The following is a 14,423-nucleotide window of genomic DNA, read 5'->3' on the forward strand; positions in this document are numbered from 1 at the left end:
TAGTAAACATAACCATGGCCATAAATTCAAAAAAAAAATCTAAAATAAAATCGATTTTAACATCAGTAAATCATATTATTAGAAGCTCAAAAATCTTTGTAAATCAAAATTATCAAGTGTCTTGATCAAATTTGAACATCATATTTTTGGGCCCGAAAATTTTGAACATTATATAAATTTGAAGGCAAAATATTATACTTTAAACTACAACTTAGGTCTTCATCGATATTAAATACCGAAAGTAGTATAATTGACAGAATCATTCAAAATGAACTACTTAAAAAGGTTATCTTGATGACGTGATTGAAGTAAACCATGTAAAGTCGTATTCTCTTTATTATCCGAAGATTGAAAGCAACAAATTTTATCTAAACATGGACCATGATACGATTTTTCTGATCTAAGGGAGCAATACAATCGTTGCATCGTTGTCTATCACAAAACTTGTCAACTTTCATCCACTCATCCAGCTAGGAAAATCACTGTAACCCCAATAATTGATGCCTATGCCCCAGTAAGACACTTGTGCTTTGGAGCCTGTCCTCTACGCCGCAGATGCTTGTTCTTCAGAGAAAATAAACAGTACGATGGCATATGATCCAAAGGTAACAAGAACCTTTAAAATCTAACACGACATTAACATGGGAATATTTACATCAAAAAAAAGTCAGCAAAAATTAAAAGCACCACGGAGAAGATAACATTACAAATGACTGTACCCCACCACAAGCATCATATACGTAAACATGTACATAGTGGGGACAAAATGCATTGCATTTTATTGCGAGGACAGCCAGCTCTCCCAGCAGCACGCTCTCTCATCCACCACTTTCATCCACCATTCCTCTGTGTCTGATTATAAGAAATAGTCCAGTTCAGTACACACTAGGTCATGGCATAAACAAATACAGAGGGTAAACTAAGACGTCGTTGAAAAAAATAAATTTAACAGCTCAGAATCCCAGTGTTCGCAGCTAATGACTAATAAAATACATTTAACTTGGCTATTCTGAAGATTCCGTCAGAAAATTAACACATGGAATTGACCCAGAGCACCAGCAAAAGATTCTCAAAAAGGAAAAAAAATTGCAGTGAATAGTCAATGTTCATGGAAGATGAAAATGACCGGCACCCTTTCCAACATTATCAACATATGCAATTAAACTTTTAAGAAAAACATTTTATCACTGGCCATGAAGGCGGCTCGCCTCACCTCTCTGCAATATATGCACAGGCACTCTGTCTAGTTAGAAATATTAAAACTAATATGGCCAACAAAGAGACAAAAGTGTACTAATGTTTTGAAAGTGACTCCTTGAATGCAGGGATGAGAGAGTGACCGAAGAAACCCTCAGAATTTCCAATATTGCATGTCATACCACTCCTTCTCCTTGAATGTCATTCATTCCAGGTAATTATCCCTCTTTATGGTTTGGAAGGCGAATTCGAAGGATTTCTCAAACAAGCAACCGGGGTGATGCAATCATGCAACCAGAAGAGAAACCTAATACTAAAAATATATATTAGAAATCATGTACCACTATTTTGGCATGCGATGGCTATATTATCAGCGCTACCAAAAAGCAACAAACCAAAAATTCAATAAGATTATGATGGGAAGACTGACTCCGTGATTCGTTCTCTTCAATCTCGGCTTCGCCTTCAGCAGCGGCCGTTACTTAAAAACGGCAGGCTTTTCGAAGTCGATCCCGAAGTGAGTGCCTTAAAATGCTCGGATGGAACGAAATCTTGAGGCAAGTTGGCCCTTTTCACAATTTTCCTCATGTTGCTTTGCAAGCTCTGCTGGACTAATTGCTTCACTGCCTTCTTCTCGTCACTCATCATACTTCCTCCTCTTCCAAACACTCCTTTCCACTTCCATCTGGCTCCGTACAAGATGACGAAGAGGCCGCATATGGGAGCAGATACAGTTGAACTGAAGTTTCCGCCAGAACTCCTAGATACCTGCTTCCCTTTGTCTATCCTCAAGCATTCCAATATTCTCGAGGCCTTTTCTGTGCCAACGCAGTACCCAGAGCATCAACTCAAGCAGTGACGAAGCAATACCCGCCTCAATCATGGCCTGCCTGTCACCATAGGCTTTGTGTGCCATAATCATCAAAATATAAGATGCTTTTTCCTGGCATCCAGGTGAATCTGTCCAATTCAATACATCAACCGGATGGAGAATGCATCGCGCACGGCACTGATAGTTTTTCGGCCCTCAGGGGTTGATACCAAATTGCTTAGGATTGACAGAATTCTTTCACTTACTTCCATGTCTCCTATTGCGTTTATCAGAAATGGAACCAAATCTGTTTCCAATATGAATGAGATGTTGGCTGGGAAGATTGATAGATTGTAAAGTGCTCGGAGAGCATCTTGCTTAGCCTGGGGGCTAGTTTTTTTATGTGAATTTTCCAGGGTTCTAAAGAGGAAAGGAATCGCACCCGACGATCCAATTATTGGTTTATTCGAATCCAAGCACTCAAGCCAAGGAAATTTGCAACAACTGCTTCAGAGACGGACGAATCTGGATCGGTTGGTGATTCAATGAGCTTTAGCATTTTGTGAACAGCACCAATTTTGACAATGGCTGCTTTATTTCTGAGAAAGGATAGAGGAAGGATCAAATCTATATATGTATGATGTAAAAAGTGAACACCTGAAATTAAACGGCAAAATTTGATGCAAGCAAAGCAGGGCGAGGGAGACACAGCAGAAAATTAAAATGCTAAGCAAAAATGTACTTAATAAAAAAATTATTGGAATAAAACTAAAATAGCAGAACAAAAATAAATGAGGGAAACCAGAGTGATCAATGAAGTCACGAGGGAGGGATGGAGAAAAAACTAATGAACGAAACAGACATGACAGACAAATTAGTCACAGAAGAATTTAATCAACGCTGAAAATCATGATAAGTGAACACTGTTCATTCGAGAAGAAGCAGGGCAATCATCAAAGGAGTGCGTCATGAAAGAGAAAGAAGATATTAACATGATTCCTAAATAAACAAAGAGGACAAAATGGCACTAACCAAACAACCAAATGAAAACATAATGGATGAAGAAAGTTAGAAGCGGAAACTCACGCGTCGTTGCCGATTCCAAGATTGAGTAACGCATAGAGCGAAGAGATCTGAGAATTGACGTCCTCCAAATCAAGCATTCCGACCAGGGGAGGAATCGCTCCAAGCATTGCAAGTGTTCCTCTAACTTCCAAGTCTTCCTTTGCGAGCAATCTCACGCGAGCCGCAGCCATTTGCCGCTTTGTCAAATCTTCAACCTGTAACTCCTTCACAATTCTCTTCAGCTCCTGCAATGCCTCTTCTTTCTTCTTCGTTTCGGCGTCAATTTCAGACTCCGCTATATTCAGAAGATCTGATAATTTCTCCGACTTCGCATTTGGTTTCGGCTGAGACTTGGAGGCACTCTGTTTCTGCTCCTGCGACTTGTCCTTAGAGTTCCCGGAGTCTGATGAAACCGGTGACGGAGTGGAGGCAAAGTCATTACGGTGGTGGCGGTGATGCCGAGAGCCACCACCGCAGCTGACAGCGTCAAAAATGATGCGGCGTATTGTTGAAGCAGACAAGGCATTCCATATGCGGCAGTGAGAGCCGACTGTTGCATTCCTGGTAGGATCGTGACGGTCGAGAACCAGAGATCCGACGTTGGTCCGGTGATACTTTGCCATTTTCCGGCCCACCGGCAGCCTACATTGCCATTCTATTAATTATTCTCGCTTTTTTTTTCACACAGTGCTCAGTACGGAGAGGGCAGCGGAGTCCACGTTTCTATGTTTCTCGGCTATTTTGCCATATTTATAATCGCACGCAAATCTGTAAACTGAATGGGATGCATTTTGATTGCACTCTACTCCGTATACAGCCTTGTGTGGTTGCGTTTTTTTAATGTAGCACGGTCATTTTTCAAAAGAAAATAAACATCTTGTTTTCATTTATGTAAATTTACTAAAAGTATTACTGGCTCATGTTCTTAATATAAAATTTTGTTTAGTTTTTATTTTGATTTAATATAAGATTATAATTCACTTTATCTCTCATATTTATATTTTTTAAAAAATAATTCTTCTAACAATAGTAGTTCTAGATAACAAACTTAATTAATAAGAATATTTTTAAAAAATAACACCTATTCATTATAAATAACTAACTTAATTAAGTTCTTTAATTCTCTAAATTAATTAATTGGGTCTTATAATTAAAATACGAGGCAGTACTAAATATTGATAAGATAAAGGCCATGCTTGTTCATAGCTTTTCCCATCGTGTTTTTTTTTTTTTTTTTTTTTTAAGATTTACAGTTATTTTTTTGTATTAAATCTCCCATCAAAATACTACTAGTGATAACGAGGTAAACAAACAGAGCAGGAGTGCAGGTAGAAGTTGTGTAGCTTAGAAAAGAAGCCACGTCGGTGCAACTCTTGCACACCTTTGATTTTTGGGGAATGAGCAGTGGATTATTTTGTGTGAGGAGAGGAAATCGGGTGCGTATAATAACACAAATGGTGACAGTGCGCCCCAACTAAATTGCCGAAGGAGGAAGTTTCGGGGGGGCTATTACTAGTGTGGGTCCCGGAATGTTATGGAATCTAATGAACTTGATTGGAGGTTGTATTGTGATGATAGAGGTGCGAGTACACAGTAGGTGGGCTGGGTGAGACCTCCGAGTCCAAAAGAGAATGTGTCAAGGCATGTGCATGCAGCATGCCACCTGACTTAATTAGTTCGGTAGGATGGGGACCCAAGGAGAATTGGCTAAGGGGAATTCATCAATAATATTATCTAATTCTACTAATTTTGTTTGAAAGAAATTGGTAGAATTGAGTTGAATTAGTGTCAAATAACAGCGTAGTGCATTTTCATGTTCTATCAAATTAGATTTAATGTAAACCGACCTGTTGATTAAGGTGATAACAGCCTCATCTATAAAAAAAAGAATATAAGTTCAAATTCTGAAAAATATATTTATTAGGAGAGTTATCCTTAACCATTCCAGACCTGAAAAATTTAGTTTCAAGTTTAGTATAACTTGAAAATACCCTTGTTTCACCTAAAAAAATTAGATTCTATGTAGATGATTCACAACATGCCAGGCAATATGGGAGCATTTTGAGCATCTGGTTTTCTTTTTATTATGGAAATTCTAATTATTCCTCTTTTGTCTTTAACTAGACATATTTATCATTTAAGGTTCAATAATTTATCTCAATGTTTTTTTCCTTGATTTACTGAGCCATAACACACCTAAGCTAAAAAGTTGTTAACTGGAGAATAGTATGACAAGTATGCTACTAATTCGGTCATTAGAAGAATTAACTGAAGTGTGAAATTTGATTCTAAACATTATATTTTAGTTTTCATATTTATTATTTTTGTCAGATTAATTTATTTAATTTACAAACTAATATATAATATAGTACGAGTATTATAATTTTAATAGACTATCATATTTATTATAATTAACTAATTTATCCAACGTCTAGTTACATAAATTCGCTACGAGGGACTATAAGAATATGTGATAGCAAAGAATTAATCATATTCACACTAGACAGGTATTATTTTTTCCCCTCAGAAAAAAAGGACCGTAATATATGTATAGATTTAATAATGATCATATTCCCTGGCGTTATTAATTAACATGATAAAAGGTTTCCGGACGTAATTTGGTCTCATTATCTATTTGGTGGCATAGATGGTTAGTTTCTTGTTGCCAATTCCTTCTGGCCATGTATAAGTGACTAGGTATTGATTGGCGTATGTCCCCCGTGACTCCCTTATATGATGCCCTGTACACTTTTTATGGATATCTCTTTTTCAACCATATGCCCCCGCCACCTAATGATTAAAGGAAGGGAGTCTCAAAATGATCACAAATTAAATTTGGGTCACTATGGAAAATGTGGTCGTGCCTTAATTTCTTGGTTTCATCATCTCCTCACACCGTCGTCCTTATTGCGCGATTATTGCAGACGCAACTTAAAAAGCTTGCGTATGTTTTATATAATTACAACACAATCAATACATGTAAACTTCAAACTAATTAATCAACAGTAAGAAAGCAAGGTTGTCTCCAAGCTCAAATCATCACGGGCGAGCATAAAAATGGTTCTTTTTATACACGGGGAAAAAGTTTAGCTCCTTAATAAGGACCTGAGGTGCCCACCTCATCAGTCGCATTGTATGTGAAGTTTAGGTTGGCTTTTGAGATGTTATCAAAACCTCAGCGTGATCAATAAGAACTTACAAAAAGAGAAGATTTGCTTCCAATGACGGAGTCGAAGGAAAGCCGAAGACTTATGTATCAGAATTCAGCAGAGAATAAAGGAGAAGAGGGCTGGGATGGGATGAGGAACGAAGTGGTGAAGAATAGACGGTGGTGGTAAGCGTTTCAGTACTGATTGATGAGACGGTCACAGTTCAAACTCGTCATCAAGGCTGATTGATGAGTCGATCACAGAAGTTTCAATACACTGCTGATGATATTGGGCGAGAATGGGTGGTGCCCACTGGTTCACGTGAACCTAAGGTCATATATATGTGTATATATGTATATCCTTATCCTCGGCAAGTTTTACCCGCTTCTTCCCTTCAACAATGCTGATGATTCACTTTAGGTACATGGGATTTTCACATACATGATTCTGGTCATGTCTCCCAACCGTCTGGTTATGCTTGATGATTTGATCAGATTGACAAAAAAACAAAAAGAAAAAGTCGGGCTGGACCCTCTGGACTGGACTTAGCAGTCTTGAGACTTGATATGTCTTGTATCACCCAAGAGATGCCCACAAAAAGAAGTGATCTAGGAGCAAGAACAGCTTTAAATTAACCCAAACAGTCTAGCCTTGAAGGACTTGGAATTTGACAGCTCTATACTTTCAGCTTAAAATGGAACTGGATGATGGTTCATGTGCGGTAGAAAATGGTAAAACTAGTCATTGGCAAGCTGCAGCTTGCCAAGCCAATTACGCCAGGCAAACTTGTCTTTTTTGATCATAAACGGCATCTTTGTCACACCACACCAGCAAGAAAGAGGATCAAAGGTACATGTACTGGGCTTTCAATTCAACTTTAACGAAAGATCTGTAAGACGTCATCAAGTGACTCCTCTTTTTTCACGAAAAAGTCGCATACAGTTAGGGCCCTGATTTTACGGTCCACCTCTTCCACTCAACTCACACCCTCTTTGATCATCGTGTGGGCCCCCACCCAAACGTAAATATGCGTTTTCTTTCCCTTTCATTTTCTCCTTGTAATCGCTGCGTAAGTACGAGTTCGCTGACCAATAAACCTACCACTTGTTGTAAAGAATTAGAAACATGTTCCTATGATACTCTCTGGTTTGCTGGAGCTCTGATGATAACTGTCTGTTTGCTTGCAATCTCAGCTATATCAACGTCTCTGACCTCTTTTCTAAGCCAAGATACTATCCCTCTCACTTTTGGATCCCAGCTCCCTCCTCTAAAGGTGAAGGGACGTTAGGACATTGGAAGTAAGTCTTTTCGGAGTGCCTTTGTTCTGTTTAGTTCAAATTGGCTTTAATGGAGTCCCAGGAACCGTTTGTATCCCCTGTTAGCGAACCAGAAACGAGAATTTACCAAACTGGCGATTGACTAAGCATAAGGAGTCAGGATGTCACTATTCTCCGGGCAAAATAGCATCTTCTGAGGGCAGCTCGCAATCTTATCATCATAAAATCTGCCAGTCCCCTACTTCCGTCCATCCAGCATAGCTGGTTGTAACTAAAAAAAGATTAGGCAAAACCAAGAAACAGAGAATGAATTGGTTTTCATCAGCTTTGAATGATGAAGCAAATTTATTAAACTGAGTATGCTTTCATTGAGAGTCAAGCTCAAGACCTCCCGCTTGCTAAACGGGTGCTCTAACCAACTGAGCTATGAAAGCGGTCGGTGGCCTCGGGTCACTAAACCCGCGAGATTGTCCAAAGACAAAACACTGACTTTCATCCATTCTATTCGCTCTGATGAAATGTTTCTTGATAATTCTTTTCTTATTATTTTTTATTGAAGAAAATAAACAGAAAGATACGGCACTATTACGTGTTCCGCTGCAGAACAGGATTTGCTTGCTTCTTCGATAAAGACGAAACAATGGGAGCCATAAATATTATTCTTTGCCCACAGTGCTCAGAAAACAGGGGACAAAAGATAAAGCACCCCCCAAAAATAAAGGCGAAAAGTCTTTCATTATCCTGGTAATTATATTCCCCTTCATTCCGTTACCACATTATAAATTGCCTCTAAAACTTTACAGCCAACATTTCACAACTCCTTGCAGAAAATTAAATTATACAAAGGCCATATTTTTATTTTCACTTACATTTCTCCACAAACCATTCATTTTTCCATCCACATGACTATCGCTCTCTCACCTCACCTCACACACCCCACCGGGTCTAAAGAGCATGTATAGATTACACAAATTGACGTCTAAACTTGGGAATCATTTGGTACCAGAACGTGTTCTTCTGTATTCTCTTTCTCTTCGGCTTTGACACTGCTCTCTCGAGTACATTTGTCTAACTGGATCCAGTTGATTTCTCCCATGGCCCATGGCCCATGGCCCATGACTTTCTAATTAAATATCGTAAACTTAGTATAAAAAACTAAAACTTTTAGTTAACTAATGATTTGCGTTGGTGTGGACAATAAATAATTGACGACTCTTTCTGTTTCCCCTTATTTCTGCAAGCGTAATCGGTACATTTTTTCTGATTGCAAATTTCTAAAGCCAACCCAGTTGCCAAAAAAAAAATTTTGTTTCTTCGCTGGAAAAATAAAAAACCTCGTTGAGTAATGGAGCAAGTAGGAGCATTATCCAACGTTGTGTGGCTAGCGAGGGCAACTCAATAAAACGATGAAGTTATGGTTTTCCCAGACGGAAAGAGATAGCATAGTGACGACAATTGTTTGGAATGGCATCCGCGTTCATACTGGATTTGTCTTGGCACATAGCCTACCATTTTGGACCACGTGGACAAAAATGATGTGGATTGTAGTCACCTCTCCCTGCATTATTTTGCATTCTCTTTTTTTTTTTAATTTTATATTCTTATACAGAGACCAGCCATAAAAATTATTGTCATCAAAACTTATACTAATATTATAATGAATCCCTATTTACAGTTTTTCTATTTTCAATGTCTTTTTTTACTATTTTCTCTCGTCAATATATAATATAATATATTTAATAAACAATATTTACGAGTTATGAATAGAAAAAGTTGCTATAAAACTCTTCGGTTCTTCAATGTAAAATTTATTTATCAAGTTTAGGTTCTTGGGCAGATGCATGCATCATATGCCTGTACATGCGCGTTATATGTTTGTGTGTAAATATTTTCCGTTTGATGCATCTGAGTCCTTAAACATGTTTCATATGTCTCTAACAATAAATTTTGTAATGAGTGACTTTTCAGCAATATTCCTTTATAAAATATTGTAACTCAACTTTCTCATAATATCGACAATATAACATTCCACACACTCATTTTTCACACCCGTGTGAAAAAATTAAATAGAAATTCAGAATTTAATCGAAAGAATACAAGTTAAAAACACAAGAAAGTAATTTCTAAAACGAAACAAATTGATAACCACACACGAATGAATTGTAAAACAATAATGTTTCTCGTTTTAATTTTATGTAATATGTAAAATCGATATTGATAAGATCAATTGCATTATTGCTTCACACTATTATTCCCTACACCTTGAGCCAAGGATGGTGACCTGGTCTTTTTATTTATTAGAAACCTACTTCAAGAGCCATTATTAAGAATTTTCAAGTAGTATTATAGATGTGGTTAGGCGACAATGCCTCTGAATTGCTGACCACCGATTATTTTCACATTAATGCCTCATTTTGTAGTAAACATAAGCATGTTTTGTTCCTTTTTGGGCTAATCAATAAACAAACAGATTTGAATATTCTGTGAAAATTCGAGGGGAGACCTAACACATGCTTATGACATCACCTGTGATTTGCAGCCAAATGAGATAGTTTAACGCAACTAAATGTTTAGTTGAGATGCTCAGTAATGTTAATTATCAACATGATTTATTTTTTTTCAAATATTAGAAAAAATTTACTCTTTCAATTCTAAATATTAGACCTTTATATAGTATAATATACATATAAAAATTTTATATTTAGTATTGGAAGAGTATTTAATCGAAGGAAGAGAAAAAAAAGAAAAAGAAGGTCGGTGGCATGGTCAGGAAACGAGTCGTTTTATATTGTCGGATATGCCATCCCCAGAACTAACGCGTGAGAAGCAGAATTGGCTGAGTGGCCGCCCTTGTTTATTAAAGCCCATTCCAACCTGCGCTTCCATCTCTTTCCATTCGCCTCTATCCATTCGTTGACCCTCAAATCGCTCTACACCAAAATCAAAAACTTTTGATTCTCAGTTTGAGATCGGCAAATCGCTAGCCTCGGTTTCCCTCCTAAAGGGTTAGAATTCTCACTCCTCACTACTCCTTGTTTTAGGGTTCCTACTTGAATTTTGGTTCACTCCAAACTGTTAGTCCTCGTTGATTGGTTGTCTCTTGTACTCTGGTGGCTTTCAGATCTAGTCGAATCTTGACAACCTTTTTGATTTGGAGCTTTACTTACTCAAATCTACTTCAGGTCTTTAGCTTTTATATGCTTGTGATTTTCTTCTTGTTTAATTTTTTTTTTTTGGCTGTGACGGAACTTTGTTTTAAAACTATTTAAAGTGCAACCAAGCTATCACTTTGAACGCGGTTGAGCTTCGGGATCTGAACGCTTAAGCTTTATTTTGCAGATCTGGGTTTGATTGCAATTTTCATCCTGTTGCTCGGATTTGTGCGTCAGAGATGTCGATTTTATCGAAAAGCGATTCGATTCAAATCAGGGATGTTTGGAACGACAATCTTGAAGGGGAGTTTGCGTTAATCCGTGAAATCGTGGACGAATACAACTACATCGCCATGGACACGGAGTTCCCTGGAGTGGTTCTTCGCCCTGTGGGTAATTTCAAAAATATCAATGAATATAACTACCAAACTTTGAAGGATAACGTTGATATGTTGAAGTTGATCCAATTGGGTCTTACTTTCTCGGACGCGCACGGGAATCTTCCAACCTGCGGCACTGACAAATTTTGCATTTGGCAATTTAACTTTCGCGAGTTCAACATCAGTGAGGACATTTATGCAAGTGATTCAATTGAGTTGTTGCGTCAGTGTGGGATTGATTTCAAGAAGAACAGCGAGAGGGGCATTGATGTGAACCGGTTCGGTGAGCTTTTGATGTCGTCGGGGATAGTGTTGAACGATTCTGTTCATTGGGTAACATTCCACAGTGGGTATGATTTTGGGTATCTCCTTAAGCTATTGACGTGCCGTGCCTTGCCGGATACACAGGCGGGATTCTTTGAGTTGATCCATATTTACTTTCCCATGGTGTATGACATCAAACATTTGATGAAGTTCTGCAACAGCCTCCACGGGGGATTGAACAAACTTGCAGAGTTGTTGGAAGTGGAGAGAATTGGTGCATGCCATCAAGCAGGGTCAGATAGTTTGCTCACATGGTGTACGTTTAGAAAGTTGAGGGATGCATTCTTCAATGGATCTACAGAGAAATACGCTGGTGTTTTGTATGGTCTAGGCGTCGAGAATGGACAGACTAATTGAAAGTATGGGACAATGATTAATGAATACATGTAGAGTATGTCTAAGTGTGAGCTCATTTTCTTTTACTTGTGTACACTTCTGCCAAAGGGTTGTTGTTTACTTGTAACTTTTTATCTTTGCTTGATCTTGTAACTCAAACCTTAGATGGTTTTGTAGCTCGAGTTCTTTGTAAATCACTTCAGTTAGTGTTTCAATAATAATTCAATAATAATTTCTTATGTCTGCAGCTGTTTCTTTCTTCTGATTATGCTATATGTTCTGTCTGTTCGAGGCTGAAGCTTTATTGCTAGGACAATCTGACTATTGATCCCTCAATACGCATTCAAGGATTATCAACAATCAATTGTTACTGGTTAGAAGCGGAATTGTGTTTGCCCTTAATGTAGATGCCATCTGGCGATCGTCGTTTGATTGTTAGAGAGTTTTGTCCTGAATGGGAAGGATGCTTGTTCCTCGGTCCCATTCTATGATCCACAACGGTGTCATATTATTGCCGCGAGTAACTGTTGATGGCTTCGAAGTCTTTTGTTCTGTGCCAATTCGTTGCGCCTTCTGATGTTTCTGCTTTGCAGTTTAAATCTCATGTACGAGGCTAGTTGAGATCATCCAAGGTTCGAGGGATGACTGCACTGGTATGGTTGTCTCTAATCCCTTTCATTTTGTAGTTCTTGTAACTCCGCGACTGTGCTAGCTATAAATGACAAACTAACCTGCATAAAGCAATTTTTTTTGATATATCTATATGAAGATAAAGGTTATCGTATTGACCCAGTGGTGTGAAGAGTTGGATCAGTGCCTGAAGTGGATGGTAAAGTGAATGTATCTTGAACGAATTGATGCTCTAGATGCTGCCGCCGCCACATCTGCTAGGTCGTGTCATTTCAATAGCTCAGCCAAAATGTAATACTACAAAATGCAACTGGGCAGTCGTAATCCTCAAGTGGTCAGCAGTATTAACATTTAACAACCACTTGAAAGCGCTGGAGAAGGGTAAGGGTTCATAAATGACCCTCAAAGCGGGGGAGTTACAGATGCCATTGTTTGTGCAGACTTTGCAGGTTTACTCATCTACGTGTGCAGTGGGGGGAGGAGAAAGAGAAACAGTCCTGGTTCACTAATCAGTTTGCCGTTACGTGGAGGAAGAAGGGGAAAAATCAGAGTTTGACAAGGCAGCAGACATATGACAACAACTTTTTTCAAGTTATCAAGACTCGATCCTGTAAATATAATACCTTAAAAAGTCATAATTTTTTTTTTTCGGTTACAAGAGAGGGGGGATCGAACCCCTACGCACACACCCACCCATACCACTAAACCAAACGGTTCGGTGGTTAAAAAGTCATAATTTTGGTGACAAGAATGAAGATGTTTGTGAAAATTAACCATGTTAAAAGGTTTGACTGGGTGACTTCAATTTTGATAATTTGCGGCAAAATGTTGGCCCATGGCTTAGCTTTGCTTGGGGCTGACTTGATGTGTGTGGATCAAGCCGATGACGAGTTTGATGGATTAAACATGGTTCGCCCCAAGAATGAAAAACGTAATAAATTTTCTAGAATATCAACAGTTGTTATAGCGGACAAATTAACATTCTTGCTAAATATGTTATAACCAAAAGATATTAGTGCGAACTGTAACATTTGATTTTTGTTTGAAGAGGTTTAAAAAACATGAAATCAATCAACACTCTTAGGGGGAAAAAAATAGAGGAAGCCCTCCAATCTGAGTGGCATATCGGGTAATGTATTTAGAATCGTGTTGACAGCTACCCACAGTTACATTTTGACCAACATGATTCCAGACACGTTGATGGTTAGGATACCTTGACAATTTATGATGCATCCTGGTGTGTTGGCGTGATCTGATTAACTCGATTGCAGCATTTTTGTTTCCGAAGAATTGGACTGGCCTGATCTTGCTTGTATTAATTAAAGTTGGATTGTAAGTTGCAAGGTAGTTATGATTGAAGAATAGCTCTTTTAACTAGTTATCATTCCGTTGATGATGGGAAGCACACATAAAAAGATGATATTAATATCGTTTCAATTTTATGTAAAGGGGTGAAGAGAATATTTGTAAATTGATCGGTGCCATTTGGAAAAAAAAAAAAAGGGAGGTGAGGTGTTGGCAGCTGTTTATTTGTTTGTGTTATAAACTTTGGTATAAAAGAGGCTGCAAATGTATTTGTGACGATGAGCCAACCAGGGAAGAAAGGAGTAAGGAGAAGAGTAAAGATACGAACTTGTGATTTGTGCACGGGCGCAAATGTATAATTCTTTCAATGCATCTTTTCCCTGCTCTAACTTCACGTGATTAGCTGAAATTCACGTGGTCTATTGTAATGTTAATACATTAATGTTAGTGACGCCAAACTTAATGGCTACCAAGTTTTCATTGCACAAAATGAGCACGAACTCACAAAGTTAAAGATGCCAAATGAAAAACTACGTTTAGTCGGTTTATTCTTTGCTATTAATTGCTTGTTTGTTTTTTAAAAAAAAAAAGAAAAGAAAAGAACATGTACAAGTTGTCACAGGGCACATGTCACTGCAAATTAGCATTTTCGCATTATATGATATAAAAATACAGTCTAAATGTTATAGTTTGAAATATTTTATTATATAAAAAATAAAACATTTCCTTAAAAATATTTTCAAACATTCTTATAAATATAAACACATATGTAAGCATGATACATACATATGATTTAC

At 37.9% G+C, this 14,423-nt stretch overlaps 1 protein-coding gene, 1 non-coding gene and 1 pseudogene across 4 annotated transcripts; 1 reads left to right on the top strand and 2 right to left on the bottom strand.

Annotated features, from left to right (window-relative positions):
- Nucleotides 1-1,662: 1,662 nt before the first annotated feature.
- Nucleotides 1,663-3,746, bottom strand: LOC114752095 (U-box domain-containing protein 7-like; annotated as a pseudogene).
- Nucleotides 3,747-7,859: 4,113 nt separating this feature from the next.
- Nucleotides 7,860-7,933, bottom strand: TRNAA-AGC (transfer RNA alanine (anticodon AGC)). The gene has a single exon. It is a non-coding gene; the product is annotated as a tRNA-Ala (tRNA).
- A 2,499-nt stretch (nt 7,934-10,432) lies between these two features.
- LOC114752094 (probable CCR4-associated factor 1 homolog 7) lies at nt 10,433-11,938 on the top strand. Of its 3 annotated transcripts, XM_028940815.1 has the most exons (3): nt 10,486-10,504; nt 10,621-10,681; nt 10,839-11,938. In XM_028940815.1, exon 3 carries the CDS (start codon nt 10,891-10,893, stop codon nt 11,710-11,712), a length of 822 nt encoding a protein of 273 aa, XP_028796648.1. In that variant the 5' UTR covers nt 10,486-10,504; nt 10,621-10,681; nt 10,839-10,890; the 3' UTR covers nt 11,713-11,938. The 3 variants fall into 3 exon arrangements, with proteins under 3 accessions (XP_028796649.1, XP_028796647.1, XP_028796648.1); XM_028940816.1 differs by lacking the exon at nt 10,621-10,681 and having other exon boundaries at nt 10,433-10,504; XM_028940814.1 differs by having other exon boundaries at nt 10,435-10,681.
- The last annotated feature ends 2,485 nt before the right edge of the window (nt 11,939-14,423 follow it).

Source organism: Neltuma alba, unplaced genomic scaffold, assembly GCF_004799145.2.
Source record: "Neltuma alba isolate B1F8T4 unplaced genomic scaffold, ASM479914v2 tig00007224_pilon, whole genome shotgun sequence".
In the NCBI taxonomy this organism is placed as follows: domain Eukaryota; kingdom Viridiplantae; phylum Streptophyta; class Magnoliopsida; order Fabales; family Fabaceae; genus Neltuma; species Neltuma alba.